We start from the raw sequence: 23014 nt of genomic DNA, 5'->3' as shown, positions 1-23014 counted from the left end.
CAGTTGTACCACATCAACATGCTGGAGCTCAGGGCGGTCCACCTAGCCCTCAAAGCGTTCCTACCTGCGATAACGACGAGTACCATTCTAGTACAGACGGACAATACCACCACAATGTACTACCTGAACAAGCAGGGGGGTACTCGATCCAGAACGCTCTCGCTGGAAGCTCAGTCCCTGTGGCACTGGATCCTAGCAAGGAACATCTCATTGAAAGCGGTGCACCTACCAGGAGAACTCAACGTGCAAGCAGACTTGCTCAGTCGGCATTTTCAAGAGCCAGAGGACTGGGTAATCAACGACGAAGTGTTAGAAGACATCTTCGGGGAATGGGGGCGCCCGCAAGTGGACCTCTTCGCGGACGAGCAAAACACAAAATGCCGAGGCTTCGCCTCAAGATACCATCGACCAGGATCCCTAGGGAATGCCCTTTTGATCAATTGGTCAATGACATTTGTGTACGCTTTTCCGCCTCTCCCACTAATTCCCAAGGTGGTGACCAAGCTACAGAATTCATCTGCCAAGATGATACTCATAGCACCGGACTGGCCGAGGCAGTGGTGGTACACGGATCTCCTACACATGTCGATCCGCCCCCACAAGCGGCTGCCGTGCAGGCCGGACTTCTTATCCAAGATGCAGGGGAAGATTTACCATCCCAGCCTTCCCTCGCTGAGCTTAACAGCATGGCTCCTGAAGTCCTCCAGTATGGCCATCTGAACCTCCCTCAAGAGTGTATGTCCATACTGAAGGAAGCCAGGAGGCCTTCGACAAGACACTCCTACTTCTGTAAGTGGAAAAGATTTTATATATGGTGTGCTCAGCATCATTATGATCCCACTAAATGCCAGGAGGATGTAATTTTGCCCTATCTTCTACATTTAGCAAGGGCAGGGTTGAAATTTTCATCCATAAAGGTTCACCTAGCAGCCATAACAGCATACAGGCGTTCGCCTTCACAGCAGTCATTTTTTAAAGTGCAGGTAGTGAAGGATTTCTTGCAAGGACTCAAGAAAGTCTATCCCCCTGTTAGACCTCCCTCTCCTTCCTGGGAGCTAAACTTGGTTCTGTCGAAGCTCATGGGTTCGCCTTTTGAGCCTATTCATAAGGCTACCCTACAGCACCTCACATGGAAGACAGCATTTTTAATAGCCATCACTTCAGCACGGAGGGTCAGTGAGATACAGGCCCTCTGTTCTAAAGAACCCTACACTGTTTTTCATCTAAATAGGGTGGTGATGAGAACTCACCCTTCGTTCCTACCCAAGGTGGTATCGGAGTTTCATGTAAACCAAGCCATCTCCTTACCAACCTTTTTTCCCAACCCCTCCTCTCCGGCAGAGAGGGCGTTGCATTCTCTGGATGTCAGAAGGGTCCTAAAATTCTACCTAGATAGGACTAAGAATATCAGGAAATCTGACCAATTGTTTGTGAACTATGGGATTGTCCGTATGGGCTTTGCTGCATCCAAACGTTCCATTGCTAGGTGGATTGTTTCTAGTATTACTTTGGCCTACCAACTGGCTCAGAAACCATTGGGGGCGCGCCCTAAAGCGCATTCGACAAGAGGAAAAGCGGCTACCGCGGCTTTTCTCAATAATGTCCCACTCTCCGAGATCTGCAAGGCAGCCACTTGGAGATCTGTCCACACTTTTACCAGGCATTATTGTCTGGATTCGGACACCAGAGCAGACACTCAAGTAGGACAAGCCTCCTTGAGGAATCTGTTCCAAACATAATCATTTTCATGATTCTTTTTCTCCATGGGTGATACAACCTTAGTTTCATTTGCCTGCTGGTGGAAGGGGAGCTTGCTACTCTATTCAGTGCTTATGACTATTGATGAGGATCCCCTGGAAGAGAAGGGTAAGTTACTTACCTGTAATCCTAGTTCTCTTCCAGGGGTATCCTCATCAAAGTCATAAGCAACCCACCCACCTCCCCAGGCAAATGAGAAGAGGTGTATTATTCATTATGGAAAGGATATATCTTTGTGTTTAGGACTACGGTCCCGCAAAGAACAACTGACCTAACTGTCACCCCTGAGGCATGATGGGATATGGAAGTCAGGGCTGCCTTAAAGGCACGGTGCCAGTTTTTACCTGTACAGGGCTTTTTAGTCTCTATGGTATTATATTGCAATGCAGCCTGCAGGCTGGCAATGTGTTGTACATCTGTGTTTTTCCACAGTTTGTTCTCTTTATTTTTTGCTTTCTCATGAGTGTTTACCTCATTAAAAAAAAAAAAAAAAAAAAAAGAGATTTAGGTGTATTGTTATACCTTTATATATATATATATATGTGTGTTATTGGATGTGTATATTTACATTGCCTAGCCTTTTATGGGAGCTGCATTTGCTTGGAAAAAATGATATATGTTTATACATATACAGAGCTGTATATATGTATGTTTTTTACATATATAATTTTATTATTTCCGGGGTCCCCGCACATGGGCGGGAATATTCAGTGCTTATGACTTTGATGAGGATACCCCTGGAAGAGAACTAGGATTACAGGTAAGTAACTTACCCTTCCCTGCGCTGACGCACAATGTGCTGCCTAGCTCCAATGCAGGCACCCTTGCACAACAGTGCAAGGGTGCCTGTTTGTCATCAGGATAGTTTTGGGGTAGATAGGAAGACCTTCCTGCAGAAAAACAATCCCCTGAGGCATTTTCCTCTTTGTATGTCTGTTGCAGAATGCAGCACACATAGAAAGAGGAAAAGAAAAAGGAGAAATAAACATATTTCTCCTCGTTACGCCTCCCCTGGGGATGTGTTGCAGTTTTTACACATTCCCAGATCTACCACTTATGGTAAATCTTGGAATGCGCCAAAATCCATGGGCCTCCTCCCTGGTGCTGGGTAACACAACGCTGCAATTTACACTACGTTGCATTACTCTGGGTTTAGCAAGCCACTCAGGGCCACTCAAGGTGGGCTTGCATGGCTTGATAAATCACACTTAAGAGTTGTGTCGCTTTTGCACCCCATTGTGCAAAAGCGATGCAACCCCATTGATGAATATGCCCCTCTGATTGCTGTGGCTAAGTAAGACCCAGGACACTTAAACCCAATTGGACCCATGCTATTTACCAGCCCTGGATATTTCATAGATTCACCACCTGCTTGAATTATTCCTTGTCATTGAGCTGGAGACAATTCAAGTATTTCAATCTATGAAATAAACTAACACCGGGGATCTGTATTTACAGGTGAGTAATATTTTCTTGGCCAGCATTAGATCTTTCATTTACTTGCCTGAATGAATTCCAATGAACCTGAAGAAGGACTGGTCTGAACTGGAAACCACAATCAGCCCTGGCAAAAAAATCTTCTAATCAGCACCACACTGCAGGAGGTCATGACTAAAATTGGGTGTGAGGGAGCGCTCATGGTTGATTCGTGGAAACCCATCCAGCTTTGAAAACCACACAAGTGTCTGCAGCCCACCAGCAAAATGCCAGAAGAACAGAATAGCCATTTCAGCCTTGACAGGGGAAAGTAATTCAAGCCTGTGAATCTATGAATGATACCAATGCTGGAAAACTGTAGTTACAGATAAATAACTTTTTCTTACCTGTGTCCACATCTTGTCAATGCACCTAATACGAAACATGAATGACAAAGCAGATACAGGGGGAGCGCGGCATTAGCCTCCTTGGCTTAACGCTGCACTCCGCCACTTCTGAAAGCTTAATGAAGCACACATAGAAGTTGCAAAATTTCATTTTTTTAATGATTGTTTATGTGCAGGAAGGGACACCTTCCTGCACATAAACAGCCACTGGCGTTTTGCTGTTTTAATGTGTGCTGCACAATGGGGCACACGCGGAAACAGCAAAAACAAGAAGAAATTAAACATTTCTCCTCGTTGCGCTAGGGTAAGACGAGGTTTTCCCTGGTCTTAATTTTGGCGCTGCCCCATATTTACGCCACCCTTGTAAAAAGGAGGCAGCATCAAAATCAATGGGTGTTGCGGTGGAACGCCCACCACAACACCAATTGCCCGCCCCTTTCACGCTAAGTATAGCGTGAAAGGGTGCCTTGTTCACAAGGCGGCGTTAAGACACTTAACGTGGCTTAACGCTGCCTTGTAAATAAGGCAAAGACCCTATCGTCACCACAACATCAGAAAAAGTGACGTTGTGGTGGCCATAGGGGCTTGTAAATATGCCCCAAGGTTCTGTATTTGAGTCTGAGAAAGAGGGGGACAGAAGTTTGTCATTTCATCATTTGGGGGTTTGTACTACATACACGTGGTTCCCAAGATGACCTAATCATGGCTCTTCTTTTCTGTTTTCAGTGGAGTGCAGGGACACGACGAGATACTGCGAGAAAGTGCGGCAACTGAAACTCTGTCAGCTCGCCCAGTTCAAAGCTCGATGCTGCAGTTCTTGCGGGAAAGTATGAACTGGTCCTCTGTGCTTAACTTTTCCACAGGAAGGAATGTTTCAAAAAGTGACTGAAATTTATTTATTTTTCTTTTTAGTTTTTTTTAATTTTTTTATAAGATACTTGACAGGTCTCCCTGCCATGATTGCTGGAGCACAAGATGTGATGAATTAAAGCCTGTGTTGGGAAAAAAAAATGCGAAAAAGAAAGCTGAACAAAGAGACATACTATGCCACAGGCATGACAGGTACAGAAGAACACAGCTTACTAAGGACTTGAAAAATTAAAAGTGGGAAGAAGTTCACATGCTGGAAAGGGAACCTCTCTGTTCGCTGCTGTGCACAGCTGAAACATGCTGCTCAGTAAACCCTTTCAGGGAGATACTGAAAAAGGGAAAGATTTTCCAGGAAAAACAATCTTATAATGGCAAACAATGGACAACCCATGTTGTCCTACCCGACCATGGACAAATGTTTTTTTTTTTTGACTGTGCAATGCCAATGTGGATTTTGGCCTATGCAGCCCTCTGAGGACTGGCATTAACTGTGCCAATATCTGACCTAGCGACTGTGACCGGGCACGTATCCAAGTGCGCCAAAGGGAAGCATGAAAGAGAACAAGAGAGACAACAGAAACAAGACTTGCTGTCACTGCATCATAATGAAAGGGAAGAAGACACTGTAGTGTTGTACGATGTTTCACCACTATGAACTGAGGTCTCACTGGTGTGCAGGGGGGGTCATAGGGTTGTGAAACCGACATTTACCACTCTGTACCATTCAGTAGTCAAATTTGTCCAAAAATATGTCAAGACACTTGTTACCTTACAGAATTAAGGAATCATTCTCCTTAGACAATGATGCTCCAACGTCGAGAACCAGAAACTCGTTGTGAACTGGAGAGGTGTCAGAGATGTGTGTACTACCTAACAGAATTATGTTCATTTCTAACAATGTAAAGCGCATCTCTGGACCAAAGCTGTGTGTGACAGAGCTGTTAATGTAACAGTTGTAACTGTATATAATTGTATATAGGAGAACAGGGAAAACTATGAATGACGTGTTTTGAGCCATATTTGCTAGAGTTTTATGGCTGCACAAAATGGCTCACAAATCCTTAGGTATTGACAAGTGTAAGCACCCACATATGCAAAAACAGTCATATCACTACATCATCAGTGCAAATCCCCTAAACGGGCAACTAAACTGTCTGTCCTTTGTTAATTCTTCACTCTGCACATTCTTGCACAAGTGTGTTCCCACAAAATGAGTAGGGCGGATGTCATTGCAGGTGTAAGAAGACATCCCCTCAAAGGCGCCTACCATCACTTCGTGGCAGCCATCTTTGAACGAGTTGGCGGGCAGGCATGCTAGGAACCATGCTAGGTGCCATAAAATTAGTGTATGTAGGAGATTCTTCTTGACATCAGTCAATTCCTGTTGACATATTACATAATTACAATATTGTTCTGTGAACCAAGAAGGAAGGTGGAATGAGCCCTTCAGATTAGATTAAATTGCAATGAGATATGAAGAGACAAGCACTTTCCAGTTAAACCATAGAACCGCGTCTCCAAAAGCAACTTTTTTGGTGTATAGAAATCCACATGTAAGGGAACAATTCCAAAACAAGGGGCATCCTGGAGGAGGCGTCGACAGACTAGGGCACTTGCTTTAGAGCCAAAAACTGTACCTGGTAAGAAAAAATCAACATATCATAACATCCAAAGCTTCATCCAAAAATCGGTATTATTTGACAATGTGAAACATGAAATGCAAAAACTAAGGGCTGCATTTAATAACAACATTTCTGCATATAAATCAGAGAAAGGCTTGGGAAAAGTGGGCAGCTCCACATGCCAAAAAAGAATATGATTTGCAAAGGCAGGATCTGCATTGTTTTCCATGCAGCAACATCGCTGGTGGGGGTGGAATTCCCGCCCCTTGTGGTTCTCTTACTGCAGGGAGCAGGAGTGGGTGTTGTCTGGGAAGTATCAGCGATTGGGCAATAAAAATGAGGTGAACAATCAACAGGGACGGACTGGAAACCAAAATCAGCCCTGGCAAAAATGTTCAATCCAGCCCACTCCATTTCACATCCCTATCTTTCCTTTTCTCTTTCTATCCATCCACTCTTTTTCTTTATTCCTCTGTCCTGAATCTCTTTGGAGCATATTTACAATGAAGTGACGGAGTGTGGCGTTAGCCTTCCTAGCTTAACGCCTCACTCCGCTACTTCAGAAACGCAAACCTGTAAAATATTTACAACAATATGGCGCAGCCCTGCTTTTCCCCCTGCGCCCCTGTGCCCCTAAACTTAGCAGCCTAGCGTAAACGCAGGCAGCAGGCACCCTTGCACGGGTGTCTGCGTTGAGGGGAAGATTGTTTATATGCAGGAAGGTCTTCCTGTGCAGGAGACAGAAGGTTTCCCTTTACATGACGTTTTGTAACTTTTATGTGTGCTGCTTGATGCAACACTCATAGAATTAGCAAAACGTCATTTTTTTTGTGTATGTGCAGGAAGGATCACTTTCCTGCACATGAACAATCAATGACAATTTGCTGTTTCTATGAGTGCTGCACAAGGCAGCACACATGGTAACAGCAAAAACAAGGAGAAAGAAAGCATTTCTCCTTGTTTCGCCTCCCTCCCTCCGATATGAGTGGTCCCTCAGGGGACACAATCAGTTTGCATTACGCCACTGCTCACGCCAGATTTCAGAATTACCAAAGAAACTAAATCATTTTCACTAAAATTCATTTTATGTTGATGATTCTCATACATATTAATTGTGGATTTACTGAACAATCTTTCAAAACATTTAATTTTCAGCGACTCGAGGAGTCAAAAACGAATCTCATACGCATTAGCATGCTTTTTAATGAAAATAAAAATTTCATGAAAGAGCAAAAACGTTTGTTATGCTTGTACATTATGCCGAATACCCACTGTACTTACCCACCTACTGAAGAAAACATTTTGTGTGCAGGTTCTAGATCATTGTGGTTACTAAGAATCTGCCGGTTTAAAAAAGGAGGCAGTATTTCATCCACCAACCAGTCACCTGTTACAGGTTGGGCAAACAAATTATTTTGAGGAGCACTATAGTAAAGAAAAAATACACATGGGCAGATTTAGAAAAAGTCGTGAAAAAGCGCAGCAACCAAAATTGCAACCTTGTATTGTGCAAGGGGGAAAACAGTGCAGAGCCATATCTACAAACATATATATACATTTTTTCCAGTTTTATTTTGTGTCAACACCACCCGAAGGTATTGGAGCGCTTTACATGAGCACCAGTTACTTTACACAAGGACACATTCATTTTTGGAGACACACAGAGATCAAGTGATTTGCCCAGAATAACAGGATGTTGAGCCGACGCAGCAATTCGAACCCGGTCTCCCATCTCCGTAGTCAGCAGCGCTGGGTGTTATGCCACATCTTCTCCCTATCTTACATATGATACTGCTGCTGTCATTCTTGCACTGATACTCAAACTGGCCGCATAGCACCGCACACACACCTTTGAAACAGTTTAGTGTGCGTGATGTGTAGTACAGCTTTTGTAATGAAAGAGTTCACAAACATTATATGTGTACTCTAGAGTACAGCAGTCATGCAAGGTTTGAAATGTTTGTCTCAAGGAAGTAGTATTTTTTGGTTCAAAACCCTTTCTACAAATGGTATTATATAAGACTTTCCGTCAAAAAGACATTGGTGGTAGCGTGGGACGCTCATGTACCACCCACAGGACACCCCCTTAATGCAATATAGCACAACTTAGGCAACTATTCAACACAAAAAGGCTTTCAGCTGAAACGTCAATAACAAATCAACACTTTGCGCCGGTTTGTGAGAGTTTTGACATTTTGACTTTCTGACATTGCACCGACACAATGTGTTGATAAATCTGCCCCAAAGACTCAGATAAAGGGGCATATTTATCAAATTCTCATGCAGCGCAGCACAGTAAGTCACCTTGCTGCGCTGCCCTACGTGATAAGGAAAGGGCAGGAATGTACCGTATTTAATATAATACGGCACATTGCAGAATGCAGCACACACAGAAGGAGGAAAACACAAGGAGAAATAAACATTTTTATTCTCATTTTGGCTTCCCCAGGTCTACCAGTAATGGTAAATCTGGGAATGCACCAAAAATCTATGAGTAGATGCGTGGGAACACCCACTCTTCACCCATGGTACGCCTTCCTGGGGCAGAGTAACGTAAGTGATTGGTGCTACGTTGCGTTACTCTAGATTTATCAAGAAATGCAGGACCACCACGCAAGGTGGCTTTCCGTGGCTTGATAAATCTAACTTAGTAGTTGCGTCCCTTTGCGTGGCAAGCATTTTATGATCTGCATTAAGGCACATCCCTCATAGAAAGAAATATAGCATAGTTACCATGCTCGAGGTAACCTTGTCCTTGCTAAATCCCCTTTCTGGTGTAATCTAGCACCCAGTTACATACTCACTATACCTTAAAGTTACATGAGAATCAGCACATTGGACCCCTGCTTGGTTTCTGGCATCAATAGTTCATTCAAACAAACACTGGGAATAAGGTTCTGTAAATACTGGGGAAGGGCGGCTACTTCAAAGAGGCCACAATATTTTCTAATTCTATTTGATATTATACTTTCTTTCGGTTATGTAATGTTTAACTAACTGGCACATGCAAGGAGGTGCTACTCTGGTCACGCACAAGACATGACTTAAGGTGCAGATGAATTAATGTATTCTAACCCATAGCATATCATCTGCTCATTTTGTAACTCTAAAACTATTTCTGCAAAAGATAATGTTAATTAAACCTTATGATTAATTCTGACATGAGTGAAGATGTCTACTTATATTTGAACATCCATGCCAATAGTACATTGTCAGACAACAGACAAAACAGATTGAAAATATGTCCTGTAGGCCTACATTGGTCCAGTTCAACCTGTTGTCATTGACCTGGTATTTATTTATCCCATCATTTAGTGAAAAGAGACAAACAGATTAGACAGTGAAAAACTGCTGAGAGCAGTACCTTCCTATGAGCTATGTTCTCATGTTTTGCTTTCATTTTAAACATGATCTCAAACTGCAGTTTCAAGTTTCGTCTTCCATTTTAAAGCTTTCAGTTTCTGTAATGTGGTGGGAATTTGGTAAATCTGGTTTTAGTGATTTGGGGGCATATCAGCAAGCGGCAGCGATAATTATCGTTGGCCGCATATAGCATGGCAAATCCTAACGCCGCCTAATGCCGGATTCTATCGCCCGGTCAGCGCAATACTTACAATGTGCATCGCCGAGGCAATAGAAATCCCGGCAAAAGCGGTGATAGGCATAAAATATCGCAGGAATATCAGCGATATAACAAGCAGTTAGATAAAACCTTGTAAATAGGGAGAGGTGGATCTAGCATTATGATCCACCTTCCATGCAACATATTGCTAAGTCGTGAAATTATCAGGCATAAGGAACCGGCGAAATACCCGGTTAGCGCTAGTTTTAATGTCGCTAGATGTGTTAGCGATTAACTAGTTAATAGAGAGTAGCCCTGTTAGCGATTATTCCCGCTGAGTTTCAGTCGTGAACGCCTACCTCGCATCTCATTAGCGATGCGAGGCAAGGCAATAAGAAAATAGGCACAAAGGCATGGATTCACGCGTTAAAATGTAAATGTAAATTTGATACTTGTATAGCGCACTACTCACCCGCAAGGGTCTCAAGGCGCTTGTACGAATACCGCTGTGGAACCCATCCTGGCTTTCCCTGTGAGGCATCCACTTCTGGGCACCCCCAAGGTGGAGGCCAGGCATCCTTAGCGTTGTGGGGGGCCGTTGTGGAGATTAAGCAAGCTATTGCCCAGAGTTGCAGAGTGGGACTCCATGATTGGAATAGGCACGAGGCGAGAATTATGAGGTCCGTGGAATTTTTGAGCCCAAGACCCGCCGAGGCGGGGAATTGAACCCTGGTCCCGGACTAGACCTCTGCATCGGGATCTGCCGCTCTAATCATTGAGCCACACTTCTCCACGTTAGCATGTCCATGCTGATAGGCATTAGAATTATCGCCGCTTTTCGGCCCAAAACGGACGCTAAAGCGGTGATAATTCTAACGCCGTGCCTTGTAGATATGCCCCTACATGTCTATGGAATCAACTCCAAGTAGACCATCTCCTCTTTAGAGTTCAGCAATCATGGTTCATAAGCAAATCAAACATTACCAAAGTTTATGAGGCTTTGGTGGCCAAATGTTATATTTGTGCCACAATCTAATAGGTAATCAGGGTAAGGCTAGTCAACTTAAACCTCACAAACTGCACCTTTGGCCTTTATATGTTTCTGGGATTCCGAGTTGACTTGCAATATCCTGAATACTATATGGTTAATTCTTTGCATACATAATCACATACGACCCCAAAGGAATATACCAGATGACTATCATTTAAAGGTTTAAAAATCTTTATGACATGTTTGAACAAGAATGTTATAATGGGAATTTTGCATCTGCAGTCTAGGGAAATTTTGATTTGAAATATATTTTGTGCATTTATAGAAATTCCAAGAGATCCTCGATTCTGTGCAAACTTTCAAGGAATTGAAATGATTTATTCACTTTTATTCTAAGAAATCAGTACAAATTTCAGTTTTAAGTTTAGCAGAGTTTTCTGAAGAAATGTTGTTCCTGACAATATCATGAAACGTCCATGGATATCCCAGTGGATCTGTCCACAAACATTTACAATTAATTCCTGTAATTCTGTTTTCTGTCGTATTTTACATGAACTACAGGTTTTATGAAAGGTTTGCAGGGAAATACTACAGAATTTTCACATGTCAATGTCTGTGGAAATATCCACATATGTATTAGAAATTGCACATATTGCAGAAATGTCCTTTAATTTAATAACTGGAATAAGTAACTCATCATGTGGTCACAGCTCTGCTAATTGAGTAGCAATATCCTGATTACATATGATTGTGTGTATGTTATAATACTCATTAGCAATGTCTTCTACGGATGTGGTGTTGCCTTGTACACAAAATGGCAGATAAATTAAAAAAGTCAAAGTACAAATGTAATTACTTTAAAAAATGTAAAATCAATTGAAGAATTGTCAAACTGCTCATTATATAGTGCAACAACACATATAATTTCTGTATAGTTACTTTATCTGTGTTTTTAAAAAACATTTGTTTATAAAAATTAGTTGCCCAAGCTGATATTTTCTTGTTTAAAACAATGATATGATTGATGTAATATTTAAGAAGAAAGTAATTCTATCTACAACATTTTTGTGTATATTTATTAGGATTTTCTTGTATAAAAAGTGCAATATTAATAATTGTACATATAACTATTTTTTGGACATTTTATTTTCATACTGCAGTTCTTGTGGCTGTGAAAAAACGTGAATTTTTGTATGTCTCATTTTCAACGTTGTCGTTGCATTAATATGTGGATGCCTATTACCTGTGCACAAAAATGCACTTCAAGTTACATCATCAAAATTTGCATTTTAAGGGATTTGGGTTACTCACAAGTGAAACGATACAATGACCTGTCAATGTTTTTCAATAAAGAGGTGGCAATTGTAGTTTTAAATGGGAAAGGAAATAGGAACTAGGCCTCTAATCTTGCTAATAAATGTTTAAATGATGAAAATTAAAGGGGTTTTAATTCAAGACATTACACAAATATTTGAAGGTCCTCTAATGATCTAGTTCTGTGATCCTCAAGAATGGCTATGGCACCACTATTGTGTGGGAATAATTGAATAGTTTAAAAGTAGTGTGCCCCCTGAATATCGGATCAACAGTATCGATGGGACAGAATATCGACAACAGAATATCGAAACCAAAATTTAGACAAATGTGTAAGTCTAGATTTTTTATACCCAACTCCACATATACGTAATATGTAAGACACAGTACATATATCTTCAAGGTAAGTAGATGAGTATTTAGCAATCGTAAATCTGTACTTCCATATCTGCACTTACCTTTCGGTATTTTGTCCTCGATTTTAGTATGACACGATATTGTTGTTGCCAATATTCAGTAGTACAATTAAAGTAGGTACTCCTCAATTTTATGTGCATGGTGCAAACAGCACAACTAGACCTTTTGTAGTTTCTTTATGGTGCCCTTGGGTGAATCACATGCAAAATTAGCAAAAACAGCAAAAGGTGCATGGCTGTTTACAGGCGGAACTTAGCTCCTGTACTTCATCACCTGGGTGATGTAAGAGGAAAATGCAAGAGGAGAGGCTGACTGTTAAATGGTACACACTTCATTCTGAGAATTCAGTACAATCAAACTTTATGAAACAAGAAAAAGCACAGGTTCTCAAAACCTTTGGAACTATCTGAAATAAATAGATTTCTCAGAGAACCATAATACCATTACAAAATGAACTATTGCCGATTGAGCTTTGGAGTGAGCAGAAGTCTTTCCCATCTGACGTACCACTTCCTTTTGGAAGAGAGGCATATGGTGGTATTGCTCCAAATGTTTCCTACTAATGCTCCCCAGTCGCCACCTTGAATGTTATTGAATGTACATTGAAGAAAAATGTAAGTTATCCGGCGTGCACTGTATCATACTCAGCATTTTCTTGGCTGTCATTGCTGTTAATTAAAGAATTCTGAGTAAAACACAAATTGTTTTCTTTATGTTCACCCTGTGCTTTCTGCTCCTCACTACACCAGGAAGAGTACCATAAATGCAAATGAGTGTGATTGTGGACACATAAATGCCGAAGTGCATGCCGGTATGGAACACTGGAGACGGAATCTAACAGCTACACAATCTTATTTACACCCCCTATTCTTGTCTATTGATTCTTTTTCTTCAGTACACCGATGCTGTTAGGTAATAAATTAGTTCTCACACACACTATGCTGCCCTTAATGCAATCTTTTGAAAGGAGGACTTTAAAATATTGCAGACCATGTCACAACATGAAAAGAGAGAGACCTAAATGTATGAAGACAGCAGTAAGAAGATTATTATTTTGGGTGGGCAGGCACACACCTTGAAGAATTATATCACTAACTTGACAGCATGAACCTTTAAATCACTAGATTAATCAGAGTTCACCCCCTGGTAGCAATGACACAGAGCAGACAGGCCTAACTTAGGGTAAAGTGTAAGGTATCAAAACACCTAAACACCAAACAATAAAAATCCCAACCAACTTAGAAAGCTAGTGCAAAACTGAATAAATAAAATGACACTGGAATTACAAAAATCAATAAGGAGAACCGGAGATATGCATTTATAAAGTTTTAAGTAAAAATGGCACAAAAAAGCTCTGAGCATCTGACAGTCTGTGGAAGTGGTAGGCTGGGACCCAAACGTGATTTCAGTCTGACTTCGAAGGAGTGCTGATTGGATACACCAAATTGATTTATCCTGGTCAATGATTGTACTTTCTAACGCAGTCTTTTTTATAAAACTTAAAATCAAACCCTCCAGCTGGGCAAGCCGAAAGCTGTGTGCATCAGAATGGGGCACCTTTGCCGTGAAGTCCCCCTGATAGCAGCGCCGGACTGGGAACTCAAAGCAGCCCTGGCAGTTTTGTCGGACCAGCCCCCAGGGAAGGCGCGGCAAGTGTGAAGCACTGCTGCTTTTGTTTCTGGGGGCCAATATTACCGCACCACAGCAAAACCGGCCCCCTGTAACAAAACCGTCTTCCACTCTTCCAGACTCCCGGGGAAACGCCCAATGCTTGCTACCACCAGCCCAGCCTGCCTGATGGCTTCAAAGCTCCTGGAATTTTTTTTAGGGTTTCTGGAGCTGCTCCTCTGTGTCAATTCTAAAGCACACAGGGACAACACTCAGGGGACAGGACTCACTCCAGCAGATTCCACCAAAAAGGTCCACCCCAGGTCCAGTTGGTTCTCTCAGCTGGTCACTTAAGGAAAAAGGCCTCATGCAGTTTGTTGGATCCTTGTAGCCACAAAGGAGGTCAGCCGCCAACTGACTCTTGGAGTCCACTTCTTTTTCCTTGGTGCAAAAGGGAGCAGGTCCAGTCTTTCAAGGCTCTTCTCAGGTCACAAACAGCAGATCCAGTCCTCATTTGATCTTCTGTAGGTTCAAAACGTGTTCTTCAGATGGTGCCTTGGGAATGCAGATTTATGCTTGGTAGCAGCTAGTGGGTGGTGGTGACTCCTGGCCCCTCCATAACCAAAGGGTTAAAAGTTCCTAGGGACAATCCACTTTTTCAGCAGTTCCTATTTATCCTACTGTTTGCCCTACTGCAAACAATTCCACTGTGCACCTTACTCCTAAAATTCAAGAACAGGAAACTCTTGTCCCCTTGTGCGCAGTCTGTGTGCCCACCATGAGATGTGGCCATGGAAATGAGTGGTCACCTCCTCTGTGGCCACTCCAAACAATTTCTGCGGTTAGCTCCCCTCCCACTGGGTTTGATACCAGGCTGGCTGGGTGGACAAAGGGTTGCCTTCTCCAGGTCTCATCTTACATATACTTGCGAAAGAGCAGGCTCCTTTACAAGTCAATGACATTCCTGGGTCAACACTAACTGGTTTCCATGAAAAGAGAGGAAAAACACCTCCCCACATCCAGGCTATTGTTCCTGCTATGTGAGCAGTTTTCACACCTCATTAAGTCCAAGCACTGGTAGACCAGCTGTCGTAGAATAATGAAAATTAGCCAAATTGTGGTTAAGGCAGGGAAAAGATAATGTTCTAACAGTTAAGTTTCCAAAATATTTATTAAAAACCCGACTTTACCATTATATTGAGATCTTAAATATTAACAATAGTACTTGAAGGACTTTGGTTCCTGTCAAGTTAGAGATTAAAGTTTATAATCTGGACTTCGACATTTTCTGGCATTAAGCTATAGCCCTGCCAGTGAAAATAGCTTTTAGAGTCTGGTCACTAGAAGAATATGTAAATTTTAATTTCACACATATTCCACATTTAAATATCAGGCACCCTGTCTCATCGGTTACAAAGTGTACTTAGAGGTGACTGATTAATATTTAAAAGCAGGGTTTCCAGCCTGACAGAGAGGGTTCTATTGACAGGCTTTACAGTAGGTATTTAGACTGTTTTAGTCAGGGTACACATGGTAGGCCTGAAGGCATGTTTTCCAAGCCCACCTTGTGGATGGCACAATAGGTGCTGATGTCCACAGGTAGGATTTAACTTCCAGGCCCAGGGTATATGTTGTATACCATATACTAGGGACTTATAGGAAAGTTAAATAAGTCAACTAGGGGTAAGTCAATTTACCCATTTTTAAAGGGCAGCACAGGCATTATACTCCTGTTTAGTAGGGGTAAAGTGCACAGAGTTCTAATTCCAGCTAAACAGATAGGGTAAGATTTGAGGGGAATCCACACAAATGATGGTCATTGTTTACTGTACCATTAAAGGCAACAATTTAGAACATGGCCAGAAAAAACAGCAGAACTGGTTGTGGCAGTATTGCCATTGCATCCAGCCAATTTCAACATATTTAGATGGTCATTCTGAAATTTGGAAAAAAGGCAGCGGTAATCGCCACTCTGCAAGCTAATAACAGTCATATTGCAAATAGGTATGCAAAATGAAGTGTATATATTGTGAAACAGAGACCCAAAGATGCACCTAATTAAAAGTTGAAACTAAAGATCAAATATCAGATTTATAGAGAAATAAGATTTATCACCAAACACCACCTGGTTTTGAAAGCTTTGGAAAAGAACTGGCACTTGATAACCAATGTACCAGGGCTTTCATTTGTACTAAGAAAATCGACCCACTACCTTGACTGAAAAAAAACTCTGCACATCACAGTTTAAGGAAATAAGGAAATTAAACTAAAAACCCTTGGCTTTCGACCAAATGAAAACATTTCAGGCTTGTCACAATTGTTCGGTATGCAAATAGGAGCAAAGGAAACCAAATACTTCAGTCATAGGGGTTATCCAAGTTTCACATCAACGAGCAGTTACACTGTAACAGTATATATTTTGTGCAAATTATTGTTTGTCTATGGAAACAAGCCTATAAATGAAGCATCATGATGTGCTTTAAAATTCAGCACTATGGGACCCAAAGCACCCCTTGTCTCAATTCTACACCACTAAGCATGAACCCAAAGAAGCTTCTTTAATGATATTGAGAAAGTGCACAAAAAGCAGAAGAGATGACCAAGAACTGCGCCTCTGCCAAAAAGAAAGCAAATGGAGCGTTAGGCTTCAAGCCATTCAATTTGGACAGGATAAAGATGAAGAAATGCACAGCTGGCTATTGTAACGATGTGCCTTGCCTCTGCACTGCTAAGTTTAATTTAGCAAAATCAGGGGCATATTTATCATAGTGTTGTGTTGCTCTTGAGCCATGCAATGGGGTGCAAAAGCAACACAACCGTTAAGTTTGATTTCTCAAGCCATGCAAGGCCACCTTGCGTGGTCCTGAGTGGCGTGATAAATCCATGGTAATACAACACAGCACAAATCGCTGCATTGTGTTATTCTGCCACAAGGAGGGGTTCCATGGATGGAGCGTGGGTGTTTTTTCACGCATCCACCCATGGATCATGAAGCCTTCACAGATTTACCAATATTGTTAGACCTGAGAATGCGTCAGAATGCTACGCCTTTCCATGGGAAGCATAACGAGGAGAAATATCTTTATTTCTCATCGTTACTTCTTCTTTCTATGTAGCACACATCGGAAGACGAACCTGTCTTGTCTGCACAAAAACAATCCTACTTACAACGCCGGCATCCTTCCACAATGGTGCTAAGGTGCTTGAGTTGGCACTAGGCAGCCAAAACCGTGCCAGCACAGGGGAAAAGATAGGAATGCGCCATATTATGTCAAATATGGCGCATTCCTGCCCTTCTCCTGTCACGCAGCGCAGCATGGTGACTTTCTGCGCTATGTGACGTTTTGGTAAATGTGACCCTCCATATATATATATATGACTCTACTGGTAATGTGGCAAGTACTTCATTTAGTAATGCTGACCTGTTTTCTTAGCACTATGGATGTTATACCGTACTGAGGTCTCACTACTTATGTCCCACCCAGATAGCACAAACTGCACAACATCGCAGCCTTTTGTCCCATGTTTTATCGAACTTGGCTCAGAATGTTTGCTTTGCCACATGATATAAGTAGATTAGAGTACCATATGCACTTAAATACTGTTCATGGCTCGACTTTGGTTTTCCTGGCATCGTGTGAACAGCCACTGGATTTGTTTCCCCTTCCCTGTTGGAAATACTCCCAGGGCACATGCCCAATATGACGATGACATTTACTACTCTAGCAGACATCATGCTGGAGGATGATGTTGTAGTTGCAAGCGCCCCAAGGTAGGTTACCCGCTCATGTGCTGGGCTGGGGAGCTACTCATTACATTGAGGACTCGCGCTGAGGAAGTCGTTGGGTTGGCATTCCCATCCCAGCGGGGTGTGCTTTGAAGCACGCGTGCTTGCTAAGGATAGGCATGCACAAGGCTTGTTATGCTCTTTTTCTCATCTCGCGAGACAAAAATTGGTTGCGTAGTAACCTAAATGAATAGGAAAACGTTCACTCTACCACAGTTAGCTGACATAGCACAGAATGTTTGCTCTCATCAAGGGCAAAACATGCTCCAGCAAGTCCAACCACACTGAAGCTGGGCCTGAGGTGGAGAAGGTCCTCACTCTTTAAAGGGCTGGCTTGGAAAATGTAACTGAGGAGGCTGTGGACTCGGATTTAAATGAGCCTCAAGCCAAAAGGCAGCGTTTGGCTCAAGACTCAGATGATGGGCGGGGAGGGGCATCTGAGAGAAAACATCTAGAGGGAGCCCAGTTAGAAGACTTGTCAGTACACGTAAGGGAGGTTTTTAGGATTTGAACAAAATCTTTAAACCTTCAGCAACATGATGATTTCTACGCCCAGTACCGTGCACCTTCAATGGAGGAATATGGCTAAGGGTAATGAAGATTATCAGTCAATAAAGGATTCGTTTTCTTTGATATCTCACGCAGTCGAAGGCTGACATCCACTTGGGAGCCTGAATGTGCTCCTAGCAATGTTCAACACTCCGTCCATCATCCCCTTTGGTTTTGCTCCCAGCTCTTCCACCAGTACTTGATTGTCTATCCTGATGTCAGATGCACGGGAACAACACCTGGCACTAGTGCTGCCTTTGCTGCTGCAACAGTGGGACATATTAGGCTCATCGTTCAGAGGAGCAGTACCCCAATGGGGGTGATGTGGTATTGTGCCAGCTATCATCTTTCCAATGTAAAGGTGGATGGAGGAGTGTCTGGTAGAATTTCAGTACTCCCTCAAGAAAGAGTACATTGCCCACTCAGACTTGTGTCAACGTCTTGGGTGATGCAAAGGACTAGTATGCCACTAGGAAAAGTCTTCTCCCTTGGAGAGGACAGACCTAGGACAGTTTTGGGCTTGTTATATCAATCAATCAATCAATCAAGAATTTATATAGCGCACTACTCACCCAGAGGGTCTCAAGGCGCTGGGGGAAGGGGGTCCGCTACTACTCGAACAGCCAGGTCTTGAGCTGCTTCCTGAAGGCGAGGTGGTCCTGGGTCAGGCAGAGGTGGGTCGGGAGGGAGTTCCATGTCTTGGCGGCGAGGTAGGAGAAGGACCGTCCCCCTGTGGTGGCTCTTCGGATGCGGGGGACGGCGGCGAGGGCGTGGCCGGTCGATCGAAGCTGGCGTTTGGGTGCATAGAAGTTGAGGCGGCTGTTGAGGTATCCTGGGCCTTGGTTGTGTAGGGCTTTGTGTGCGTGGGTGAGGAGTCGGAAGGTGATCCTCTTGTTGACCGGGAGCCAGTGCAGGTCTCTCAGGTGTCCGGAGATGTGGCCGCGACGGGGGATGTCCAGTATGAGTCGTGCTGAGGCGTTCTGGATCCGCTGGAGTCTCTTCTGGAGTTTGGCGGTGGTTCCGGCGTAGAGGGAGTTGCCGTAGTCCAGGCGGCTGGTGACGAGGGCCTGGGTGACCGTCTTCCTGGTCTCGGTGGGGATCCACCGGAAGATCTTACGTAGCATGCGCAGGATGTTGAAGCACGACGAGGAGACGGCGTTGACTTGTCTGGTCATGGAGAGGGAGGAGTCCAGGATGAAGCCCAGGTTGCGTGCGTGGTCTGTTGGTTTGGGTGCGCTGCCTAGGGCGGGGGGCCACCACGAGTCGTCCCAGGCGGAGGGTGAGGATCCCAGGATGAGGACTTCCGTCTTGTCCGAGTTCAGCTTCAGGCGGCTGTTCCTCATCCATTCGGCTACCTCCTTCATCCCTTCGTGAAGGTTGGCTCTGGCGGTGGCGGGGTCGTTGGTGAGGGAGAGAATCAGCTGGGTGTCGTCGGCGTAGGAGATGATGTTGAGGTTGTGCTGGCGTGCGATGTCTGCGAGAGGGCTCATGTAGACGTTGAAGAGGGTTGGGCTGAGCGAGGAGCCTTGAGGAACGCCGCAGATGACTTCGGTGGCTTCAGATCTGAACGGGGGGAGGCGGACTCTCTGTGTCCTTCCTGCGAGGAAGTAGGTGATCCACTCCAATGCCTTTTCCTGGATCCCAACGTTGCTGAGACGCTGCACTAGTGTACGGTGGCAGACGGTGTCAAAGGCCGCGGAGAGGTCTAGGAGGATAAGGGCCGCTGTTTCTCCATTGTCAAGCAGGGCTCGGATGTCATCGGTGGCTGCAATCAGGGCGGTCTCGGTGCTGTGGTTGGCCCGGAAGCCAGAATGCGAGAGGTCAAGGGAATCGTTCGTCTCGAGGAAGGCGGCCAGCTGTTTGTTGACGGTCTTATCGATGACTTTAGCCGGGAACGGGAGCAGTGAGATGGGGCGGTAGTTCTTGAGGTCGGTGGGGTCGGCTGATGGCTTCTTTAGTAGAGCTGTGAGTTCGGCGTGCTTCCAGCTCTCCGGGTAGGTGGCGGTGTCGAAGGAGGAGTTGATGATGTCCCGCAGGTGGGGTGCGATGACAGCGTCGGCCTTGTTGAAGATGTGGTGCGGGCAGGGGTCGGTAGGAGATCCGGAGTGGATGGAGTTCATCGTGCGGGCGGTGTCTTCGGTGCTGATCGGGGTCCAGGCACGGAGGGTGGTGGTGGGGGGCGGTGGTTCGGTCGTGGCGTGCATCGGTTGAGTGCTGAAGCTGTTGTGTATGTCAGCGATCTTGTTGTGGAGGTAGGAGGCGAGGGAGTTGCAGAGGTCTTGCGAAGGGGTGATGTTGTAGTTTCCGGCGTTGGGGTTGGAGAGCTCTTTGACGATGGTGAAGAGTTCCTTGCTGTTGTGTGCGTTGTTGTCAAGTCGTTCCTTGAATGCGGTTTTCTTGGTGGCGTCGAAGAGTTGGTGGTGTTTTCGGGTGGCGAGCTTGAGGGTGCTCATGTTGTCTGGTGTCGGGTCTCTGCGCCATGTTCTCTCGAGGGCTCGGCAGTTCTTCTTGGAGCTCTTGAGTTCGTCGGTGAACCATGGGGCTTTCTTGCTAGCGGGCCTGCTAGGCGGGGTCTTCAGAGGGGCGAGGTCGTCTGCGCAGTTGCTGATCCACTTCGCTAGGTTAATGGCCGCCTGGCTTGGGTTCGTTGTGCTGGTGGGAGGGTTCATGCTCAGGGAGGACGCGAGTTGGTCGGCTGTGATCTTGTTCCAGCTTCTGCGTGCAACCTGTTGCTGGTGGTGGTGGACCGTGGTCCTTCTGAAGCTGAAGTGGACGCAGCTGTGGTCCGTCCAGTGGAGTCTGGTGGCGTGGCTGAAGGCGATGTCCTTGCTGGATGAGAAGACGGGGTCGAGTGTGTGTCGGGCGTAGTGGGTGGGGGTGTTGACCAGCTGCTTGAGTCCCAGGTTGGCGAGGTTGTCCAGCAGGGTGGTGGTGTTGCGGTCGTTGATGTTCTCCAGGTGGAAGTTGAGGTCCCCGAGGAGGATGTAGTCAGCGGAGGGGAGGGCGTGCGGGCTGATGAAGTCGGCGATGTCTTCGCTGAATTGTGTGCGTGGTCCCGGGGGTCTGTAGATGAGGGTGCCTCTGAGGGTGGTCTTGGGGTTGACGTGGACCTGGAAGTGCAGGTGCTCGGCGGGTGCGAGGGTGTCGTCGGTGTTGGTCGTGATGCGGATGGTGTTCCTGTGGACGATGGCGATGCCTCCTCCGGTCTGGTTGATGCGGTCCCTTCGGGTGATCTTGTAGCCGTCTGGGATGGCGATGGCGATGTCGGGCGCTGAAGAGGCGTTCATCCAGGTTTCCGTGAGGAAGGCGACGTCTGGTGAGGTTGTGTCGATCAGGTTCCAGAGCTCGATGGCGTGTCTGTGGATGGAGCGGGTGTTGAGCAGGATGCAATTCAGGTGGCTGCTGCTGTTGCTCTTCTTGGACGGTGCTGGTGTAGTGCAGGTCTGGAAGCAGGTGAATTTGCAGGAGTGGCAGCAGAAGGGTCCGTGGGTGTGTCTCGGGGTGGCTTGGTAGCATCCCGGGATTCGGCCGGCGTTGAGTGCGTTGAGGGCGGCGGTGTTGTACGTCCGGCGGATGGGCTGGGGTCTGCGGGGGCCAGGGGTCCTGGCGCTAGGCGTGGTCCGGCCGCGGACGGGCGCAGACGGGCTTACCTTTGGCGCACCTTCGGCGCTCAATCGGCGCGCCCGCTGCGCGTCAACGCTGCGCGTGTGCACGGTCGCCATTTATGGCGAAGTGCAGGGAGGGAGGAGCAGCTGGGAGGCGGGAGCGGGGAGGAAGGGGGCGTGTCCACACTCCCGGCGGCGGGAAGCGGGGAGCGGGGTGGGTGGGCGCAGAGGACAGCGCAGAGGACAGCAGCACAAGGGGGGCAACAGGAAACAAATAATACAATTATACAGTTATACAATTAAAACAGCACAAAAGCCTGAACGAGGCAGCAGAAGGCAGGGATGCGCATAATTCACTATTTGCATTCAGGTCTCATAAACCTCTGTCGGGTGTATTATGATGGAGATGCTACTGGAAGCCCGTCAACCCTATGGGCCTCTGACACCGATCACAATGTTCTTTGTAGGTGTCTCCCCGCCCTGTTAGTTGCAATTTTGCGGGCCTGGAATACAGAACCTGGAATACAGAATCTGGGTATAGGATCCCTCGGTAGAAGCCATCTGTCCATTTGATACCCAGAATCCTTATGAGGCCAGTACATACCTTGATTGATGGTAGCCAACTGGGCAGCCCAATAGTATTTCTTGATGTCTGGGAATCCAATTCCACCGTCATACTACCCTCTCACCTGTTTAGAAAAGGATATCCGGGCTGTCCCTCCCACCCAGAGCAGCGACCTCTGCTCACCTTCTATGGCCTTGAAATATGTCGCGAGAACTGGATTGGGCGAGTTATGTAAGACAGTGTTTCCCAAACTGGGGTCCGAGGATCCCCAGGGGTCCGTGGCACATTCCCAGGGGGTCCTCAGCCAGCAATTTTAAAAGCACTGCAAAGTTCTTTGTGAAATTAGCAGTTTGAGCAACTATAAAAGTGTCCAGAAAATGCGGTGATTAATGTACCTGCTGGAGAGAGAGGAGAGTTTTGTCCAGTGGCAGCTTTGACTTATCTAATGTGACACAGAGAGTTAATATGCCTACTGCAAAGAACGTGTACAATGCATTTTAAAAAACAGTATTTTATGTGCCTAGGTCAATGGGTTACTGATTT

The 23014-nt window shown here is 45.2% G+C and overlaps 1 protein-coding gene across 1 annotated transcript in view; it reads left to right on the top strand.

The window, feature by feature from the left end:
- Positions 1 to 13042, top strand: part of ADAMTSL1 (ADAMTS like 1) — a 731209-nt gene extending 718167 nt beyond the window's left edge. The window contains exon 29 of the mRNA XM_085634733.1: positions 4308 to 13042. Coding sequence (XP_085490859.1) covers positions 4308 to 4414 — 107 coding nt within the window. The 3' untranslated portion in view covers positions 4415 to 13042. The remainder of the gene's footprint in view (positions 1 to 4307) is intronic.
- The last annotated feature ends 9972 nt before the right edge of the window (positions 13043 to 23014 follow it).

The sequence above is a fragment of the Triturus cristatus genome, chromosome 2_1, assembly GCF_964204655.1.
Source record: "Triturus cristatus chromosome 2_1, aTriCri1.1, whole genome shotgun sequence".
Lineage (NCBI taxonomy): Eukaryota > Metazoa > Chordata > Amphibia > Caudata > Salamandridae > Triturus > Triturus cristatus.
Note: the sequence above shows the minus strand (reverse complement) of the source record. Positions and strands in the feature narration are given on the sequence as shown.